The sequence below is a fragment of the Rutilus rutilus genome (assembly GCF_951802725.1).
Source record: "Rutilus rutilus genome assembly, chromosome: 1".
In the NCBI taxonomy this organism is placed as follows: Eukaryota; Metazoa; Chordata; class Actinopteri; order Cypriniformes; family Leuciscidae; genus Rutilus; species Rutilus rutilus.
Window position 1 is genome coordinate 615772 of NC_140209.1, and position 23152 is coordinate 638923.

Here is a 23152-nt window from a genome sequence, read left to right on the forward strand (position 1 = left end):
CAACCATTTCCAAGATGTGAATACCTGAAATTGTGTGGTGATTTTTCAAATGATACAACTAATTTGCCCGCTGTGTACAGAACAGAAGAAAAGGACATTTTGTGGTGTTGAACAAAATTTTATTTTGTTCTTAGCATCGGTTCCTGCATCATAGAGGGTATTTAATAAGATTATGTGTTCTGTCATGGACGACTAGACACTAGTCATGGGATGTCCAGCAGAGAGAAGGGCTTGAGTGGACACGCCCTGTGGTCACATTTACCCGCCACCGCAAACCTCCTGTCGTCCTCTCACTCTGCCTTTTCCCCCGCTTCGCAACGTAGCCATCCTACAGCTTTCTGCCCCTGCGACAGCCGTAACATCGACCACCACGGCATCCATTTCAGGCCAAATGGAGGAGCTGGTGGGTTACTTAAACATGGCATTCAGCAACCTGGCCCTCTCCAGTCCCATTTCCTCCCGTGGAGTTGAGGATATGTCTCACCAGCGACCTCCGACTTGTCACAATCCTGGCATGCGACGGGAACAGGAACGCCTTGACACCTTTCAGAATTGGACTCTTGCTACAGTAACTTCAGCCGAGCTTGCCAAAAGTGGTTTCTACTACCTTGGCCAGGGCGACAGAGTGGCTTGCTTCAGTTGTGGAGGCCAGCTTAGCAACTGGGAACCGGGAGATCGGGCAGTATCAGAACACCAGAGGCATTACCCCAACTGCCGCTTCGTTCGAGGTGACCGTGCAGATAATGTACCTTTATCTGGTGGCAGCCTTTCCAATGGATCTAACTCGGCAATGCAACAGTGTGAAGAAAGGTTGCTCACATTTGTCAACTGGCCCTCAAGAATAACTGTTCGACCAGACCAATTGGCTAAGGCTGGTTTTTACTATGTTGGTCGTAATGATGACGTGAAGTGCTTTTGTTGTGATGGTGGACTCAGATGTTGGGAGTCTGGTGATGATCCATGGAGAGAACATGCTAAGTGGTTTCCAAGATGTGAATACCTGTTGCAAAAAAAGGGCCAAGAGTTTGTTCATCAGATTCAAGCAAGATTTCCAAGACTATTTGAACAGCTATTGACTAATGGAGACAGCGACTCAAGAGAATTTGTTGATCCAGCTGTTGTACACCTGGGTCCTGGAGAAGACTGTTCAGAAGATGCAGTGATGATGAACAATCCTGCGGTGAAGCAAACCGTTCAAAGCAAAATTCTCGCAAGTGGAGTAAATTACAAAACCGTTCAAGAGTTGGTGTCTGATTTACTAAGTGCAGAAGATGAGAAGAGAGAAGAGGAGCGAGAGGTTCTTGCTGAGGAAATGGCATCAGATGGTTTTACTTTTCTTAAGAAACATCATCTTGCCATGTCACAGCAGCTAAACAGTGTGGAGAGCTTAATGGACCATCTTCTAGAGGAGAACGTCATCTCACAGAAAGACAATGCCATTATTCGTAACTGCACTACAGTCAAGCAGCAGACAGGGCCGCTCCATTGAGTTAGTCCTGTCGAAAGGAAATGCAGCAGCGGAGGTCTTCAGCAACTGGATCAAGAAGAATGATGTCTGCCTGCTGAGAGAACTGATGGCCCAGACAAATGAAGCTGCATCACCGAGTCAAGATCTTTCAGGCTTGCCTATGGAGGAACAGTTAAGAAGACTTCAAGAGGAGCGCACATGCAAAGTTTGCATGGATAAGGAAGTGAACATTGTCTTCATCCCCTGTGGTCACCTAGTTGTGTGCAAAGAATGCGCGCCTTCTCTGAGCAAGTGCCCCATATGTAGAGGCTTGGTCAAAGGCGCTGTCCGTACTTTCCTATCATAAAGTGAAGATATTGATCATCATCCAAGTAACAAACAGTTTTTGGATTTGCAAATTAACATTTAACTTGATGAACAAAAACAATGTAACTCAAAAAAAAAAAAAAGATACAAACTTAGTCTAAATAAGAGCAATGTAGAGTCCTCGGATTTCTTAAAAACAACACAACAACAACAAAACATTGTGACAAACTTTGACAACATGTTGTATGGACAAAAGATCTATGATCTAAGATCTAAGACGCCTAAGTACAGTTTTTTCAACCATCTAAAGTTTTTGAACAGACGCTGTTTAGTAGCAATTATACCTTAGGTTAAATTTAAGTAAAATCATTTAGTGAGTCTTAAGTCTTTAATTGTCTTAAGTGACAATTAAGTCTTCTAAGAAGATAAATAGAAGATTTGATTTTAATAAAACTTTTATTGACATATATAAATACCTAATTTAAACTTTTAAGGTAATGCTTTTACATGAATTTAGTATAAAACTCTGGATGTAGTATGCTCTGGAACGCAGACTGTGACATTGTCAAAGATTAAATCTTTGTTTAAAGATTTTATTTAAACAGTCTTTTAATTTTAAAAGATCATATTTAAACTTTTACAATTATAAATTTAGTATGAACTAAACTTGGGCTCTGGAAAGGCGTTAGCAGACTAACATTACATACGCTGTGACATGATGCACATAGAGATTAGTTCATTTTTTAGAACCGAGTGAAAACAGCTTAGAAATTGTATTTATTTCATTTTTGAAAATGTACAAATGTAGTTTTCTGTGATGGTCGTGTTTAGGTGTAAGGGATAGAATATGCAGTTAAGGTACAAAAATCATTATGGCTATGGAAAGCCATTAAAATTGAAACTCCGCCTGGACAAAAAAATGCTGATTGAATCTTTTCATATAAATGAGATTTAACACGACTAAGTACAGTTTTTCAACCATCTAAAGTTTTTGAACAGACATTGTTTAATAACAATGATACCTTAGGTTAAATTTAAACAAAATCATTACAGTAATCTTCTAAAAGGTAAATAGAAGATGCGTATGTATTCAAACTTTAAAGATTTTATTTAAACAGTGTTTTGTTTTTTAAAAGATATCATTTAAACTTTTAAGATTATACTTTGAAATAAACTCAGCACCTGATATCCTGATCGCTGAATTTGTGTGACTCTCTGACACACACACCCTTTGGCTGGTGCTTTTTGAAAGCTCCGCAGGTCAAACAGGTGGTGTGAAAAGAGGCCCTTTAGTTATCTAAACATGCCGGATGGATTTTATTCTTTTGTTCATCTAAAACTGAAAGAATTGGTTTCAGTAGATTTTAGTATTTTATAATCATTTCATTTATATTATTTTAAAGAACAGAATGTTTTTTCAACATTTGTGTGAGATAAACTTCCACAGTTTATCCTTATCAGTTTCACACAGCCCAGATATGTAGGAGTATCGTCCTGTGATACCAACTGGACTTCAAAACCCAGAACTTTCTGTCATGGCATGACATATTATTATTATAACAGTGTCTTCAAAACCACAAACCTTCTGTCATGTTCAAAAGGCTTCAATAGGCATCAAACGATTAACACTTTCTGTCAATATCAAAAGGCATCAAAAGGCATCAAAACCCGAAACTAACTGTCAATAACCAAATGATCAAGGGCTAGGAGGGGACAACCTGTCAATCAAAAGTCAAAACTAGCTGTCAAAAACATGATCAAGGGCTAGCCGGGTCAAAGGTTAACCCTTTGATCTCCTTTTGTTCTCTGATGGCCCCTTTGATCCTATGCCAAAAGGGGCGGGTGCCTGTCACCGGAAGGGGCGGGGCACCTGTCAATCAATCATTTTTGACAGGTGGTCCGTTGTATCAACTACTCGCGTCCTTTACTCATATATGGATTGGCCAGAAGGTGGGCGGGGTTAGGATTTCCCAAGATTTTCCAAGATGGCGCCGCCCATACCCCCCATAAACGGCTTCAAAACCGTTCTTCAGAAAGTCTATGGGTGACGTCACAGACGCTTTGTCCATATTTTTTACAGTCTATGACTGTAACACCGGCACGGAGCTTCATGAGAAACTGCGCTGCGTACTCGATGCGCGCTTTGAAGCTTCAGTGTCAGATGTAACATCACTAGCACGCACACAATGAATGACGACTGGAGAAAGCAAAAGCTGAATCCCGGACGCAAAAAGAGGACGTGTCCTGAAAAAGAGGACGTATGGTCACGCTAGGCTAGTAGCCGTCTCTTCTTCCCTCATTGGGTTTCAGCGTCGAGTCTTCTGAGGTGGTTTCTCATATTCACACAACCATCACACACACTTTATACAGTGTGTTTAAGCGACAGGCTCATTTCTGTATTGTTTTCATCGATCACAGCGATACTTGTGTGTCTTTTCTGGCGTCTTCCTTCTGAAATAAACATTTAGTGCAGCAGCAGCAGCGAGCATGAGGAGAACATGTTGAGTTCATTCAGACCTGAGCGATTTTGTGTGTTTGTTTCGTCAAGTCAAGTCAAAGTTTGAGATCTGTGAAGGGAATGGATGTGTTGTGGGATGTGTCTCCAATGTGTTTAGTTTTAGGACAGCTCAATGTGTGTGTGAATGAGAGTGAGTGCGCGTGTCCGAGGCGCGCCCCTCCCCCTGTCTGATCCCCACGAAGCAGCGGATGAGAGTGGTGTGAGAGTGATACGGTGACCGGTGCAGATAGTTAGCTATGTGCAGTGTATTTCAGTGCAGCCAGCTAAATAAAGCACCTATACTCTTCGGCAAGACGGCCTCTTTGTTTTTATATGCTACCACCACACTAAACAGCGTGAAGTTTAGGGAGTTAACCCCAGGAGGAGAACTACCGGCCCTGGAGAAGACGGATCTCTCCTGTGTCTCCCAACCACGGTTAGGAGACAGAAGCAGGAAAGGTTAACAAATGGATATCGATCTCAAGTGTCATACTGGAACAGATTCTGCTAAATGCTCTACACTGAGCCTATAATTAGGCTCATATCATTAGGATCATATCAGCTAGAAATACCAAGGGTTCACTCTAAGCATGGTGAATCTGCTTTTAGCTATTATGCTGGAACCAGCTTCCAGAAGAGATCAGATGTGCTCCTACAGTAGTCACATTCAAATCCAGACTCAAAACACATCTGTTTAGCTGTGCATTTACTGAATGAGCACTGTGCCAATGTTTGTCCGACTGTTTGTACTGTACTGTATTTTATTTTTATTTTTTTAAACTGTTTTAATTTTTTATTATTTTAATTTCTTCTATGTAAAGCACTTTGAATTGCCATTGTGTATGAAATGTGCTATATAAATAAACTTGCCTTGCCTTGCCTATAATGAGCCAAAGCAATACTAATAAATATGAATAGCGTTTTACTATTGGAACAATAGTGCTTTTTATTGAGTCATTCTATGCAATGGTGCAATTTTCATTAAGAACAAACTTTTTTTTTTAAACTTACACCTTTAAAGATATGTTAATCCTCCAAAAAAACATATTTTCCCACCTCAGGCACAAAATCCTTAATAATATTATCCTTTTTATTCAGGCAAGGGAGTCTTTCTTGTGCCACCCCGTCACGGACAACATATGTGTGTGCCAGTAGAGTATGCAGGGAATTATTTGAAGTTTGAAAGATACTATGAACCTACAAATACACTTCCAGATACTCACACACACACACTTACACAGGCGGAAGAATGCCCATATATGGGGGACAATGTCGACAAACAAGGTTGAGGTCACATGATTTAGTTCCTCTGGAAAAAACCCCAAGAAACTGCATAGGAACAGTGTAACCCTGTTCTGTATAAATATGACTGCTTTTTGACTGTTAGTTGTGCATGTTTGATTCTGATGTCGTGTGCATCCCTGGGGAGAAATCAGCTCTCTTCCAGTTCAGTTTATTAACTGTATTATCTTAACTTGATTAGCTCGGATGAGGACAAGTTATTTTTTACTATTTTACTATCTATTGCTGGAACTGCTTACAAGGTAAATAGCCTGTGTGATTCTCCACTCATACAGGACGGCCCTGTCGAGATTGGATAAGCTGAAGTATTATAACCTGTAACCTTTTGATGATTTGCTACAAATATGAATCATTGTTGTATTTTTATCTTTTGTTCAAATAAGTATAACTAATAGACAGAGCGTTATATTATATCTTGCAAGACCAAGGACAACGAAAGATTCTGCTGGAGGGTAAGCATGAATGTCTTAGTTTTTTATCTTGAAATAATATGAATTCGACATTTCAATGGCCTCATTGTTTTTACTGAAAAAACAAATACACTTAAAAAATACAAATAAAACTAAATGTATTTGATTAGTTCACACAACAAGAACATCACTCAACATTAATTTGTGTAAAATTTCATTTCTTTTACATACATTTTTAACAAAATGGCCCCGTGACGGGGTGGTGACTGATGGTTGACTGTTTCTCTATATGACATGCTTGTTTTAAACTTTATAAAACTGGGGGAGGGAAACATTAAAATTGGAGATTTAATGGATCACATGCAAATCATTTCTGTTTGGTGAGTGAAAGAGATAGTGAGTAATAAGTGAGTGAGTGAATGAACAAAACAGGGTTTAGTTAACAGAAATAAATGATTATAGCCTGTATTATAATCCTTGATTTCACACATCCTCACATTCAAATGGGAAGCAGAACCGCCCCGCACATCTCTTACCACCACCTCACAATAAAACATGTGACAGGGTGCTCAATTTCAGCCCAAAATAGCCCACGTCATATTGTGAGAAACAGTATCTTCCTTCAGTAGAGCAGTTTTATAGGCTTTTGTCATCTATCCTGACTCAAATAATGTGTTTCTAACAGCAAACACTCAGCATAAAGTGAGATGATCTGCTGATGGTCCTGAATGGCCTGTTGAATGAGTGTTGATAGTCTGAGGCTCATCAATATGAACAGATCTGTTGAAAATACTCTTTATTTCATGACAATAGTTCCTGTTTTCTCCTCATTTATTATGCTGATGTCTTCAGATCTCCTGTAAATTGACACTTAAAGCTCATTTCATTGGTGTCAGCAGACTGAGGGGATTTGTTGGCTACTATATACATTTATTTCTGTGTTTATGATTTGAACTTTTTTTCTTACCATTATTTATGTTTGGAAGAATTTAAATTATTTTCTATATTTTATTTATTTATTCATTTATTTGACATGGACATTGCAATTAAACATAGTACAAAACAAGTTTGTAACTGATGCTATGCAAAAAGAGTTTATAGCTAGTGCTAATTTTCAACTCCAGTCCATGGTTGGGCCTTTAAATGATTTTCTATATTTTATTTATTTATTTATATTTATTTATTCATTTATTTGACATGGACATTGCAATTAAACATAGTACAAAACAAGTTTGTTGGAGCCCCTCTGCGCCTGGATCGGGACAGTGAGGTGACACATAAAATGCTGGGCGGTGGGGTCTGTCTGTACATAAATCGCAGATGGTGTAGCAATTTTACTGTGAGAGAGCGGATTTGTCACCCTGACATCGAACTGTTGTCTGTGTCACTACGACCGTACTTCCTCCCCAGAGAGTTTCCCCAGATTTTTGTGACTGTGGCTTATATCCACCCCAAAGCTGACGCCAAGTCCGCCGCGGATATAAGCAAACTTCAGTCTATCTCCCCTGCTGCTCCTAATTTTATTCTCGGCGATTTTAACCATTGTAATTTAAAGAAAACACTGAACAGCTTTTATCAGTATGTAAAATGCCCCACACGTCGTAATAAAACTCTTGACCTGTGCTACGGCTCCATTAAAGGCGCATATACGTCCAAGGCGGGGCCAGCGCTGGGTGCCTCTGACCATAACTCTGTCCACCTCTTACCCGCCTACACCTCGGTGTTGAGGAGGGAGAAACCTGTTAGAAAACAGGTGAAGGTTTGGTCGGAGGACAGCTCTTCAGCGCTACAAGCCTGCTTTGAGTGCACAGACTGGACAGTGTTTCAGGACTCCTGTTCTGATATTGATGAACTTACTGACGTTGTCTGCAGTTACATCTCTTTCTGCAAAGACTCTGTTCTCCCGAGCAGGGAAGTCAAGGTGTATCCAAACAACAAACAGTGGATCTCTAAGGACATTAAAGAGTTGCTTATCAAACGAAAAACTGTTTTTAATGAAGGCGATGTGTATGCAGAGAGGGCTGTGAGAAAAGAGATCAGGGCTGAAATTAAAAAAGCTAAATTAAGGTATAAGGAGAAAATTGAGGCAGATTTGAGAAGTAATAATTTAAAGAAAACCTGGAATGGTGTGAAAACATTGATTGGGTCTAATGATAAAGCTAACAGATGGTTTTTCATCTGATAAACATTTGGCTGATAAATTTAATGTATTTTATTCTCGATTTAACAATTTAGATTCTGATGTTGAAATGGAAGGTTTCAGGGCTATCACACAGGCAGCTCCATCAGTTACTGTTGACAGTAGTACTGTGGCTAACATTTTCAGGCGCACCAGATCAAAAAGTCCGGGCCCAGATGATATTTGCGGGCAATTATTAAGAACATGTGCAGATCAACTCTGTCATATCTTTCAATTCATTTTTAATTTGTCCTTATCACAACAAAGAGTCCCTAGAAGTTGGAAGCATTCTATTATTGTGCCTATAGCCAAGTGCAGCTCCCCAAAATCCTTGAATGATTTTAGACCTGTAGCCTTGACCTCATTGGTTATGAAAAGCTTTGAGAAAATGATCAAAGAGGCTGTCTTACTGCAGGTTGGAGATCAGTTAGATCCACTACAGTTCGCACACAGGTCTGGCAGGAGCGTGGAGGATGCTGTGATCTCACTTCTGCACTTTATTTTTAGTCATCTGGATAGAGCAAAGACTCATGTCAGGCTTTTATTTGTTGATTTTACTTCTGCTTTTAACACCATTCAGCCCTTTCTGCTCGCTGAGAGACTGATTGCAGATTTTAACCTTGATTTGAATTTGGTGGGCTGGTTATTGGATTTTTTAACAGATAGATCCCAGTGTGTGAGGGCAAACAGCACCCTATCTTAAGTCACTTTTACATCTACTGGTTCCCCCCAAGGTCCTCTCCTGTACATCCTGTACACAAACCAGTGTCGCAGTTTGTACCAAGATAGATATATACTTAAGTTTGCTGATGATTCTGTTATTGTCAGCCTGCTATCAGGGAATGAGCGGGACCATGGGCCAGTCCTTAGTGACTTTGTAGAGTGGTGTGATAGTTCCTTTTTACAGCTGAATGCATCTAAAACTAAGGACATGGTCATTGACTTTCGGAGGACACCACCTCCCCCTACAGTCACGGTTATTAAAGGCACGGACATTGAGCTCGTGGAGACATACAAATATCTTGGAGTCATTTTAGACAACAAACTGTGTTTTGAACCTTTGGTTGACGCTGTCACAAAGAAAATCCAACAAAGAATGTACTTCCTTAGGAAAATGAACACTTTTAATGTTTCTTCAGAAATGATGACTCTGTTTTATCGTGCTTTTATTGAATCGGTTTTATCTTTCTGTACAGCTGCTTGGTTTGGAAGCCTCTCCCTGACAAATAAAAACAGACTTGGTAGTCTGGTCAAAGTGGCGAGTAAGATTTCCAGGAGAAGTCAGGCTCAACCAAGGGAGTTATACATAAAACAGGTTCAGAGGAAAGTTAGAGTTATAGCTCATTCACAGGATCATCCCCTTAGAACAGCGTTTGAGCTTTTGCCCTCTGAGCGGCGCTATCGAGTTCCTAGCTGCAGAACAAAGAGGATGCATATATCTCTTATTCCGTCAGCTGTGAGGCACCTTAATGGCACTTAGCACTTTATATTAACTTGCACAAGTTGCATTGTGTCCTGTACTTTATTTATTTATTTATTATACATTATGTACATTGGGCTTAAATGTGAATTCCTTCTCTGCTGGTTGGTTTTGTTGGTGAGTGTTGTTGTATATTTATGTGTTTATATGTTTTATGTGGAGCATCTCTGCAAATCCAATTTCCCTTGTGGGACAATAAAGGTACTTTGACTTTGACTTACACTACAACATTTTCTATTTCATCCTAAAAACGTATCTATAGACACACCATATAAATCACTTACATACACAAACTAGCTATTTACAAATGGGTACATTCCTGTTTCGATTTCATCCAAGACTTAACTCGAGAAGTGAACATTTTAAGCTCAGTCATGGTTTTAAGTTCAGTGGGTAATAAGTTCCACAACTTTGCACTTTTATATGAAAAAGCAGACTGACCAAATGAAGTCTTACGGTACAGGAACTATACAGTTGTTATTGATAGAGCCTCTGGTGACTCTGTTGATGCTTTGTCTCTGCATAAATGAACTGAGTGGCTCAGGTGCTATATTATTGAGACATTTGAAAGTTAGTTTGAGAAAACATAAATCACTAAAGCTTTCAAAGCTTAACAATTTATACTTCTGGAGAATATTGCAGTGATGGTAGCGGATTGGCTTCTTGTCCATAATCTTTATAGTTTGATTGTATAATGACCTGATGTGTTTAGTTGCTGAGAGCGTGGCCTGTGCCCATGCTGTCATGCAGTATGATATATGAGAGAATATCATAGCGTGCATGTACAGGAGGGCGGCCTGATTTGGAATGTATTGTCTAATTAGTTTGAAACAGTTTAGGTTGCTTTGTATAGTTTTTGAGATTTTCTTAAGATGTTTGTCAAATTTTAATTGGGGGTCAAGGATCAATCCAAGGTATTTAAAATCTGTTACCAATTTTATAGTTGTATCTTGCAAATTAATCTGAAAATTTTGTTCCACATCTTGTCTTTTAATAGAAAAACACATTGCTACAGTTTTAGTTGAATTTAGCACCAACTGATTTTGAATGAGCCATTGACTGACCTCAGCCATACAAGTGGTCAAAACCTCCGCTGACTGTTCCGGTGACTTAGCGGGTGCATAAAAAACAGCATCGTCCGCATAAAGTTGGCAATTTACATCTGGACAGATTTGTGGCAAATCATTTATAAAAAGACTAAACATCAAAGGTCCCAGTATAGAGCCCTGTGGTATGCCCCTTTGAATGCGTAAGAGTGGTGACTTATCCTGACCAACTTTAACACACTGATGTCTGTCTTGAAGATAAGATGTGAACCAGCTAACTGTCTCAGCAGAAAAGTTAAAGGATGTCATCTTGGATAGTAGTAGGCTATGACTGACCATTTCGAAAGCCTTTTTTAGATCTAAAAACACCGCTCCTGCCACCTGACTCCTGTCCATGGACTGTTTTAGATTTTCAATCAAACAGCAGTTTGCAATTTCGGTTGAATAACCCGGTCTAAAACCAAACTGCTGTGGGTGGAGGAGCTGATTGGTTTCCAAGTGGTCAATCAATTGTGCAGCTACTACTTTCTCAAGTACTTTTGATAAAATAGGCAAAATGGATATGGGCCGATAATTGCACATACTGTCCAGACTTCCTGCTTTGAATATTGGTATGATGACGGCCTTTTTCCAGTCTGAGGGAAATTTACACGTTCTTATTGACAGATTAACTCGATGTGTCAATGGTCTTCTCAGGACACTGCTGTATTTTTTAAGAAAGCAACAATCAATATTAAAAATGTCATTTGATTTAGAATTAAATAATTTTGCAATAATTGATGTCACTTTTGTTTCATCAACTGTTTGGATGTAGAAACAATCTGCAGAAGCAGAAGGAGCTGGACAGTTTAAGTTTTCAGTTGTTGAAAAATCTTTACACAAGTACAATTCTACTGATTGCACAAAATATGAGTTAAATTCGTTTGCCATTATGGCAGCGTCATTCATATTTTTTCCATCTAGAATAAGTCCCGAATTCCTTTGTGTTTAGTTGTTTTATTAGTCAAGTTATTTAAGTATTTCCAGAGAGAATTATTGTTTCCCTTTGCATTTCCTATAAGTTTAGTATAATAAGATGCTTTCGCTTTTCGTAATTCATGGACCACTTTATTTCTTAAGCTTTTGTAAGTTAAGATATCAATATTAAGCTTTGAGCTTAAAGATTTCTTTAGGGCCATATCTCTCATCTTCATTAACTTTTTCATGTCATTATTTAGCCACGGAAGGGTATTATTATTTTGTTTGTATTTCTTTTGCTTTCTAAATTTTTCTGTTAACCCTGAGATAGCTGCTGTCATAGAATTGCAACATTCATCCACATCCTCCATGGTCATAATTTGGTCCCAATTACAGTTCTTTAGTTCCCTGTCAAACTGCACAGTTTTGGATTTAGGGATAACTAATCTTATATTATTATTATTATCAGGTTTACCAAAATATTGCAGTCTCTTTTTAGTGAGTTTTTAACTGTCAGGGTCATGTTGTGGTCTGAGAGTCCAGTTATCAGATTATAGGTCCTAGTAATACGCTCTGGTCTATTAGTAAAAGCCATGTCAATGAGCGTTTTTGTTTGCCGAGTAATCCTCGTAGGCCCTTTAATCATTTGTTCATAGTCAAATTTAGTCATTATAGTTTTTAATTTTAGTCTACAAACCTTATCAGACCAATTGATATTGAAGTCACCATACCATATTGTCTCTCGATGAACCTCAAGCTGTTTCGCTGCCTTATTCAGCTCATCATAAAAAGACACATTATGAGAAGGTGGGTTATAGAGGACTACAATATTAAAGTTCATCGATGTTGATAGAGTTACATTAACAGCAAGGCATTCGAGGGGGGTGTTAAGTTCTACTACGTGACATTTAAATATATCTCTGATGTAGATTAACACACCTCCCCCCTTCCCAGAGTTTCTGTCCTTTCTGTAGCATTGATATCCAGAAACGTCGATCATATTTGTTGAAATATTGTTGTGCAGCCAGGTTTCCGTCAAACAAATGTAGTCCAAGTTGGAGTCCAGGAGAAGTGCTGAGATCTGATCCCTTTTGGAGATTAGACTGCGGATGTTTAATTGTCCTCCTAGTATTCCTTTTGGTTTGCTCACAGGTTCCCAGAGCACTCGGGCATGATTGACCGTTTGAAAGAAAATATGTTCTTTTTGCTTTTGCGTAGCACGACTGGCCATACTGCAGAGCGTTTGTAGCGTCTTGCATGCCCCTCCATTAGCACGCCTCGCTGCCCCACTGTTTACCGATTGAGAGTCATCCTGCGCGGTTCTACATCCGCGTAAGACCGTAATCGGCACGGTCTGCATAATCTCAGCACCCGCGCATGAGTCTATCAAAGAGAATGACTCACCGGTCAGGCTGTGATCCATTGTACACAGGCGGCTAAGATCAATAGCGGTGCGCTCCTCGGCTTGACGCTGCTCCTGTAGTTCCTGGCTCAAAGCCAACAGCTGAGCGGGCCAGGGCTCTGCTCCGCGGGGCTCCAGTGTGTGCAGGGGCGGTGCCTCCACGTATCCACCAGCACCTAGCCCCACCTGCTCCACAGAGCTTGCCTGCTTCTCCAGCGAGCTTGGGCCAGGATTTAGGTGTATATCCCCAGCTACAAGCATAAGCATCAGTAGTATTTTAGATGCTTGTGCTTTACCCTGCTGAGATGTTGCCTTGTTGCCCTTGTTGTCCTTTCTCCTGTTGCTCTTCCACCAGAATGACGACCAAATGGAATACAGAGTGTTGTATCCATACCCAAACATATAGAGCTTAGTTTGTTTATCATAGAATAAGCCGTCTGAGATGCCCTCATAAGATGAAAACTTAGTACTCCAAACACAGAACAACAATAATAAAAGTGATAAAATACAAAGGGCTTGAGTGGAGCCCAACAAACCACCCCTGCCTTCGGCAGCCATCTTTTAGTTAGCTTTTAGTTACCATACAGGTATTTCTAGATACCTGTATGTTAATGAAGAAACAGAATAATGTTATGGGTTAGCAATAAAAATAATTAAAAATAATTAATGAATTGAGATCAGTTACTGTACGATGAATAGATAGACAGACATTAATGCTTAGTGTCATTTATTATAAAAACAAACTTACTCAGTAATTGATATTTTTGATTTTGGCAGATCGGCTCCTCCCACACTGGAATACATCATCAGTGAAGCTCCTCCCATGTTGGAATACATCATCAGTGAAGCTCCTCCCACTGCAATCACATCATTAGTGAAGCTCCTCCCACTGCAGTCACATCATCAGTGAAGCTCCTCCCACTGCAGTCACATCATCAGTGAAGCTCCTCCCACTGCAATCACATCATTAGTGAAGCTCCTCCCACTGCAGTCACATCATCAGTGAAGCTCCTCCCACTGCAGTCACATCATCAGTGAAGCTCCTCCTACTGCAATTCCCCAATAAATGCTGTAAATTCCCATCAGCTACGAGTGAAGACGAGCATCAGAGCATCAAGAAGAGCTGAAATCTGCCAAGACTGAGTTTATTAAAGAGGACAGTGAGAACATGAGTGATCCAGAACCCTGCAGAATGAAACACACTGAAGATCCTGAAGAACACAGAGGTTGGTGTTTATTCCTCATTCATTCATGATGCTGAAGAACATTCATGTTAGAAACATTCAAGCACTTCATCACATTTAGATAAACAGTTAGACTATGAAACGCTACAGAATGTTCTGGGTTTTCTTCAACAAATGGTCAGTAGAGGGAGGTTTGAGACACTTTTATATTGATGGTCAACATCAGATCAAGCTAAATACTATTTTAACTGTTTTATTTCACATTTATTTTTTAACTTTACAAAGTTACCACAATTTTTGTCATTTTCAACAGTTTACAATTTTTTTTTTTTTTAGGAATAATCAGTATACACCAAGTTACTGATAAAGTAGTATTTGTCAAATATCATACAAGTTATTCATAGTTATAGAGATTGTTCTCAAGTCAAGTCTTCCTCATTTATATAGCGCTTTTAACAATGTAGATTGTTTCAAAGCAGCTTTACAGAGATAAACGTATAATTTAAGGTAACAGAGATTGTTTTGGCTTTATAGCGGTTCTTTAATAAAGTTATTTCCAGCTAAAGTTAGTTTTGATTGATTCGCTTCCGTCGCAACGATCATTTGTTAATAAATTAGGGGCCGCTAAGACGACACCATTCTCTCTACACATCTTTAAACGTGAACCTGTGAGAAACGCTGATGGCGTTCAGATGCGCATTTAGAATGGGTTCTATAGTTATGTGCGTTTGAATATATGTGCGCAAGTTTGGAATTCCCTACAAACCAAGCCTAAACAAAGTACTGGTCTTTCCTTATAAATTTTGATACAGAATCAATTTTATTTGTCACTTCGGGGTAGGTACGCGAATTGAATTTTCCCGACGACGCTTTATCTGTAGAGTGGTAAAGGGATCCTCCATAGGGAGAGACTAGTTGGCACTGCGTTGACATCGGGTCCAGGCGAAGGTCCTTCGTCAGATCTGGATACGGCCTGGATCCGGCAGGCTGCGGGAAAACCTTGGGATAAACAAAGACACTAAAATTAGCGTAGATGCCATTCTTCTTATGATGTAACGAGTACATCAGGATTTATGGGAAGTGTTCCCGGTTTCGGCTGACCTAATCTATGCAGCCTAACATTAAATTATAGAAGTCTATAATGTATTATGTGTATGCTAGGTCAAAGAGGTGTGTTTTTAGTCTAGCTTTGAACTGACAGAGTGTGTCTGCTTCCCGGACAATGGTAGGAAGACTGTTCCAGAGTTTTGGTGCTAAATAGGAGAAGGATCTACCGCCAGCAGTCGATTTTGATATTCTAGGTATTATCAACTGGCCGGAGTTTTGAGATCGCAATAGACGTGAAGGACTATAATGCGTTAAGAGCTCGCTCAAGTACTGCAGAGCTAAACCATTTAGTGCTTTGTAAGTAATCAGCAATATTTTAAAATGTATGTGATGTTTAATAGGCAGCCAGTGCAGTGTTGACAGAACCGGGCTAATATGGTCATACTTCCTGGTTCTGGTAAGAACTCGAGCTGCTGCGTTTTGGACCAGCTGTAGTTTGTTTATTAAGCGTGCAGGGCAACCACCCAGTAGAGCATTACAATAATCTATCCTAGAGGTCATGAACGCATGAACTAATTATTCCGCATTTGTCAATGAGAGCATATGACGTAATTTAGATATATTTTTAAGATGGAAAAATGCGGTTTTACAGATACTAGACACGTGACTTTCAAATGAAAGATTGGTATCAAAGAGCACACCCAGGTTCCTAACCGACGATGAAGACTTAACAGAGCAGCCATCAAGTGTTAGACAGTATTCTAGATTATTACGTGAGGAAGTTTTTTGTCCAATAATTAGAATCTCTGTTTTTTCAGAATGTAGTAGTAGGAAATTACGAGTCATCCAATTTTTTATATCAGCTATGCATTCCGTTAATTTTGTGAATTGGTAAGTTTCGTCTGGGCATGAAGAAATATAGAGCAGAGTATCGTCAGCATAACAGTGAAAACTGATGCCATGCTTCCTAATGATATCTCTTAAGGGTACAGGATGTGTGTGTGTGTGTGTGGGTTTAATCATAGTCAGCTTAAAAGTTTTTTGGTACGTATCCTAATGACAAAGATGAATTGATATAAAGAAGAGGATCTATGACCTCTGGAAGCACCTGTTACACTCACCCCCCAGAATTCACACAAAAATCTCAGAGTATAACAACAAATAAAACACTGGTCACTTGAATTACATGGTCTACACTTTAAAAACAGTGAAGACTCCTCATAGAAAGTTACCCAAACAAAAGGGATACAAATATGGAGAAAGTTGGCCAAACTTCTACAATTTTGTAGGCATACACAAAGTGCCCATTACACTTTGAAAAACTCAGACCAAGTACATAAAACAGAAAATACATTTTAGAAAAAATCAGAGACGTTGCAAAATGACATACACAAACCTATACATGTATAACAAGAGATACAGACTCCACACCAAGTAAGGTTTCGAGTTGAACCATTGACTCAATCAGCCTACGAACAGGCTTAACCCTCTGGGGACCAAGCTGTTTTGGGGGTCCTTGATGTTCTGACATGCCCTGACATTTGTGCTTTTTTCAGTTATTTATAAAAATGTTAATGGCAAAGGTGTAAATTCACTCTATATAGCACAAACAGGGCTACCATAATATGCGAGCAACGTGTATGTAGATGTTTGTATTTTTAAGAGAATAATGTTTATGCGTGGTTATTGGAAAAAATAAAAATGAAAGTTGCTGAATTAAGACCACAAAACACATATTAAATATGTGACCCGTCACGGAAACCAGGGACACAAGTCGGCAGCACAACTTTCGAGCAAAATGAGAAAGAAGCGTTTTTTTTCAAAATTGGTGATTTTCGTTTTTTTGCAGAATCTGTTAGTTGAGATCACGAAGAAGCCTCTCCATGTTTGAGATAGCAGTATTGGTATATTTAAAAGCGTACATTTTTATGTTGAAATCGGCTTGTTTTTCGGAGATTCTAGCACGCAGTAGGGGCGTGTCATTGTCGGTGTGTATTTCCATACTGAATAAGCCGGCGTGGCTACTTATTATGCAGCGCTCTGGCCGGCTCTATCTGATTTCAAAATTCAATGAAGATGGACGCCAATAACATTACGATGTCCAGCAATCGATTTAAATAGTAGGTTACATAGGGTTTAATTTGTCGTTTAATGAGATGTAGCCTAATACATGTTGTCAGTGCCAATACATAGATCCGCCTCTAAAATTAACGTGTGTATGAATGGTACAGTGGTAGAGCTTTCGCCAGCCGTGTCAGAGGTTGAGAGTTCAAATCCGTCCTTGTATAGGTTTTTTTGTTTGTTTTTTCGTATAGTTTTCTTTCTCTCATCAAAACGATTATGTTCATCAGTGGTTGTATATCAAGCAGGGACACCCAAACGTTTGAATTATTTTGTTATTTCAACAGAACGAATAGAGAGTATTCGCAACACAACGGATTGAAGCGCGCGTCGAGTGAAGACAATGCAGTGTGCGCGCGAGCCACACGAGTAAACACTGTATCTGCGCCACTGATCGCAGCGGCAACGAGCACTTTGATCACTTGATTAAAAAAAAACACATTTCAGCGCTAGTATCTTATTTAAAAAACAAACGAAATGAATGCTCTGCCAGTTAACTGGAGATGTTTTATTTAGAGAATTTGTAGAATTGGTACATTCAGGGGGAGGGGGAGACGGGGGAGCTTTACAGGGGGTATGACTTATCTAAATGAGATGTAAATGAGCCCTATTGTCATTCCCAGAAGGGCGAGAACTTGCCAATCTTTAGAAGCAGATTTCTACCATTTCAGTTTTTTTGAGTGCCTACCTTCAAATGGCCACAACTTCTCCAAATATTATCAGATTTCCACGTGTTACACATCGTTGGAAAGCTTGAATACTACACTTTCAGAATATGTGAATAACTCAAAATGCCCCAGAACCGACTTGTGTCCCTACTTTCCGTGACTGGTCACATATGTGTCCACAAGACTTTTGACTAATGGATGTTGTCCCTTTGAGTTCTAGCTTCAAAATGATGTGAAAATCATCCTGCCTAATCGTTCACATAAAACACTACATTGATTTAAACATTGTAAAACAGTTTTTTTGTCAGAAGAGGTTTATGCGTGGGAGTGGTAATGGGTCATCAATATTAATGAGATTCAGACCAGGGGTGTGACATAGACGCTCCCCCAAGTGCTAATGGGCCATCAAGTGAGGCAGCCTGAACAAAGAATGAGGAGATTCAAATGTTTTGTTTTTCAATCTGTTTTATTGTAATTTTGTAAAAACAAAAGTAAAGGCAGGTATCTCACAGTAAATGCTTATGCCCCGTTGATGAACACTAAGTATAAACAAAACTGAACTAACATCTGTAAAATAGTGGGTAAATATGTACTTACTCTTTCTGATTTCTGACTGTGTTGCTAAGCGCACTCCGAGTTGCAGGCGGACGTAGTGATGAAGCTACATTCCTTTTAAAAAAGTTGAAGAATATTATTACATAAATATAACTATAGTAGCATTAGTCTATAATGAATAACTGATGTAAATAATTTTAGACGCGTGCAATAAGCCTATATGCGTGTCAATGGGCCATTACCGGAGAGGCACACCGCAAACATTAGCCTAACACATTGGTGCACTTCATTAACTGGGTATATTTACACATTTCAGCACATTTACACACATTTACAACTGATATTTGCGAGCATGCATCGTTAATGATAATGAGGCAGCATTTATATAGTCAAAATATAATCTAAACACCTACTAGGCCTACTTTCTAAAATCATTTCTAAATTCTATCTTTCATACATAATGATCTAAACATATCATTTACTGCTAGGCTACACATAAAAATACAAATTTCCTAACCAAGGGGTGTAGCATATGTACACAAAAAAAAAAAAAAACATTTTTGATGTTGAAATGGTACGAGATATTAAATTCATGGTATAGATATGCACTTTCATTAGATCGTGTTGAATATAGGTAGATATCAAATGTCAATACTCTGGATGGCAAGTCCACCCAGTATAATATGTAAGCTCATGTTTTGAATAGCTTGTCAACTAATGCAAATAAGAATAAATACTTACTCATCCGAAATTCTATCCACGGCTGGATCAAGTCGCTCTTCAAAATACAAACGGTCGTCATCAGAGTAGTCGCGCTCTTCTTCTGATGAAAATCTGGACTCTTTGTCGCTAGTATCCAGGACGAGCTGAAGGGCTTCCGCACCGGTGTACCGTGTCATCTTCCCAACGCGCAGGTGACTGAATGATGAAACTTGAAGCGTTTAATGCATTTGCTTGGGGGCGTTTACCTGTTTTGCATAGATGGCTTAACACATTATCTTGTGAATAGCGCGCTCCGTGAGTAGGCGTGAACGAATTAAAGTCAATGAGCTCGTAATGAGCTCGACTGGAGTCGCTCTCTTTTTATACAGATTACAGAAGCTGATAATATTTGTTTTTTATATAAATTACTTCATTTAAAAGCTGCGATCTCAAGCTTTATGCCTGTGGGTCTGTTTGCCTGTTTGACTGAATTTTCGCGGAGTTATAGATCATTTTCGAACGCGTTTCAAATGGGAGTTTACTGACAGAGAGAAGGCAGAAATCGCATCATGTTCATTTTTCTTTATTTGTCAAAAAGCAAAACACTTTATTTTTATTGTGAGTATACAGAAAAAAAATAGAAACTGAACAGGATCGATTGATGTATAACACGAAAATTAAAGATCAAAATTAACAGAGCATTTTGTGTTTATTTTTCATTGCTAAAAAAAAAAACGAGCAAAACGCGCAGGCGCGTTTTTGGTCCCCAGAGGATTAATTACTCTACCAAGCCTGGTAGTGTAGCCATTGTCAGAGGTATTGTTAACTACAGGATTGTGTGAAGTTTTAGGAACAGGAACAGTAAGAGAAAAAGCACTTGCTACAGTGCCATGGTCAACAGATAACTCATCTTGTGCTTCAGAAACAGTTTGAGAAGAATGGGATGAGACCCAAGCACGATCATCATCACAAACAGCAATGTGAGAAATGACAGACATAGACTCTGCATGTGACAAATCATCAGTGACAGGTAATGTTGACTCAGCTACATCACACACTGATTGAGAAGGTGCGGAACAAGGACCACCACTAGCACTTTCACCAACAGAAAAATCAGTTGAGGGCAAAGGAGAAAGTTAACTGGCAACAATAGATTCCGATGTACCACTTTCTCATGACCAGATTTGTCACGGATCCTATAAATGTGCAGGGAAGGTTTGGAGGCAACAACGGAATACATGGTGGGTTCCCATTTATCGGCAAGCATCCGTTTACCTCTACAGCCTCTGTTGGCAATGAGAACATGATCACCAACTGACAGGGGCAATCCTTTGACTCTCTTATTGTACTGATCAGACTGATGTTTTTGTTCAGCAGTAGAGTTCTTCTGAGCCATTGCCATAGCAGACTGTAGATCACTGACAAGAGATTGAACATAGTCATTGTAAACACAGATTGACTCATCACGAAGCACGTTTTGAAACATAAGGTCAACAGGTAATCTCGGCACCCTCCCAAACATCAGGTAAAAAGGGGCAAACCCAGTTGTTTCATGGGCAGTACAGTTATAAATGAATGTCATTGTTTGTACCAGCTGTGGCCACTTTTGCTTAGATCTGGGTGGAAGCCATCTCAACATGTTTCCTAATGTTCTGTTGAACCTCTCAGTTCCACCATTCCCCATTGGGTGGTACGGGGAAGTCCGTGACTTGTCAACGGCAGCAATATCAAGGAGCTCTGATATCAGCTCACTCTCAAAATTTGCTCCCTGGTCCGAATGGATACGCCGGGGAAATCCATAGATACAAAAGAAGCCATCCCACAGTTTCTTAGCAACACTTTTAGCACATTGATTTCGGCAAGGAAAAGCGTGAGCTAACTTGGTGAAATGATCTGTAATTACCAAGACATCCACAGATTTATTGTTCCTATCTTCAGCAGACCAGAAATCAATACAGACAAGCTCCAATGGGGCAGTGGTCTTGATGCTCTCCAAGGGCGCTCTTGCTGCTGGCTCTGGAGTTTTACTCAGGACACAACGGGCACAAGTCTTGACGTAATCACGCACATCACGTTCCATCCCAGGCCAATAGAACCTCTGGTGGGCTAAAGACAGGGTACGTGGCTGACCTTGGTGACCGGCCAAATCACGAACACCAGAGAGTGCTTGCTGTTTCGGGGAGGCAGGCAGGACGAACTGAAACTTTTTATGCCTAGTGAGTGGATCTTTGACAGCTCTATACAGGATGCCATGAAGCAAAAAGAGTTTTTCCCACTGCCTCAAAATCCTCAAAACTAGCAAATCCTCATTCGCACGCTCGCGCCTGTTAGGTCTGCGCTTCCTGCTGACATAGAAAGCCACCCTCGAAATAACTGTGTCTTTGTGCTGCTGACACTGCAGTTCAGACAACGAAAAGGCATGGATTACGTCTTGACAGTCGGGAATCAAAGAAGTCAAATGATCACCCACGGATGTTGCTCTGGATGCAGCTCCTGAATCCCAATCATCACAGACAGACAAGATAGACGAAACATCCTCAGAAGTCATGGAAAAGTTTATCTCAGAGCTTAGATTGAGTTCAGTGTCAACTGTCTGTGGCTGGCACGTGAGATGGAATGTCCTCTGCACAGAATCATCTCCCACACTGTGCACACACTTCAGTAGTTCAGAGTAAGGCTCGGACAGAAGTCGCTGACTCAGTGGGCTGACGAACGGGTCACGACTGAGCGCATCCGCCACGACATTCAATCGTCCAGGAACAAACTTGATCTTAAAGTTGTACGGGGCAAGCTTTGAGACCCAGCGCTGCTCACATGCATCCAATTTAGGTTTTGTCAAGATGTACGTGAGCGGATTATTGTCCGTCCACATGGTAAACTCATGACCTTTTAGCCAGTGACTGAACTTGTCACACACTGCCCACTTGAGGGCCAAGAATTCTAGTCTGTGTGCAGGGTAATTGGCTTGGCTGCGGCTCAAAGACTTGCTGGCGAAGGCTATGGGACGTGCTTTGTCCTCGCCACTGGGAACTTGAGAAAGTACTGCACCTAGGCCGTCCAGTGACGCATCAGTGCAGAGAACAAAGGGACGCTCAAAGTCAGGGTGGGCCAAGACCATGCTCTCAACAAGGGCTCTCTTTAACTCCTTTAAAGCGACATCACAAGCAAGAGTCCAGTCCTGGGGAGACAACTCCCAGAAAGTGCCAGATCGGTTACGACTACCTGTGACTTTTAGACATAAAAGCAACAATTAAAATAAAGATTAATGAAGATTAACAGGAGCCAAAAATAACCCACCTCTTCCATGCATTAACAATGCCAAGAGGAAGAGGAGGAGACTAAACAGGAAATTATGTAGGCTCATGATGACATCACAGCAATTAAAGGGGAAAGATGCTCATTCAGGCAGCTACACCAGATATGGGGGAATAACTTTTGATGCATCGGTCTAATTTAATCATCTTCATTTATTAATATCTACAGATTTGTATGCATGAATTGTGCATTTCCAGTTCTCAAAACAGTTAATAACAAAACAAAAAAAAACTTTATACAAAATACATCATGCTCTTCTTCGCTAACCAAACATTTCATTGTCTGTGGCTGTGTTTGCGCGCGCGGGAAATATGCTGCGCATAACAATAGAAAACAAGGAGAAATGCGCAGTCACATGCTCAAACAATAAACAACGTCGCTCTAGATGTGTAAAAACCTATTTTTTACAGTCTATGGTAAAAACAAGTGGAAAGTGTGAGCGCGCCGCTGTCTCCTTTCCACAAGCGTTTGCTCTCCTGTGGCGTCTGTCGTTGCTATGCATCCATGAACTGC

The 23152-nt window shown here is 40.0% G+C and overlaps 1 protein-coding gene and 1 pseudogene across 6 annotated transcripts in view; both read left to right on the forward strand.

Moving 5' to 3' along the window:
• Window positions 1-210: 210 nt before the first annotated feature.
• LOC311299038 (putative inhibitor of apoptosis) lies at window positions 211-1814 on the forward strand (annotated as a pseudogene). The gene has a single exon. The product of its transcript is annotated as a putative inhibitor of apoptosis (transcript).
• A 3836-nt stretch (window positions 1815-5650) lies between these two features.
• LOC311301404 (uncharacterized protein) overlaps window positions 5651-23152 on the forward strand; it is a 222389-nt gene continuing 204887 nt past the window's right edge. For 3 of the 5 annotated variants that reach the window (XR_014629452.1, XR_014629453.1, XM_084426478.1), the window contains exons 1-2: window positions 5651-6025; window positions 13825-14273. Coding sequence is in view for 3 of the 5 variants with exons in the window: in XM_084426478.1 (XP_084282604.1) it covers window positions 14216-14273 (58 nt within the window). In the remaining 2 variants the exon portion in view is untranslated. The remainder of the gene's footprint in view (window positions 6026-13824; window positions 14274-23152) is intronic. The other 2 variants (XM_084426479.1, XM_084426480.1) reach the window with 2 other exon arrangements.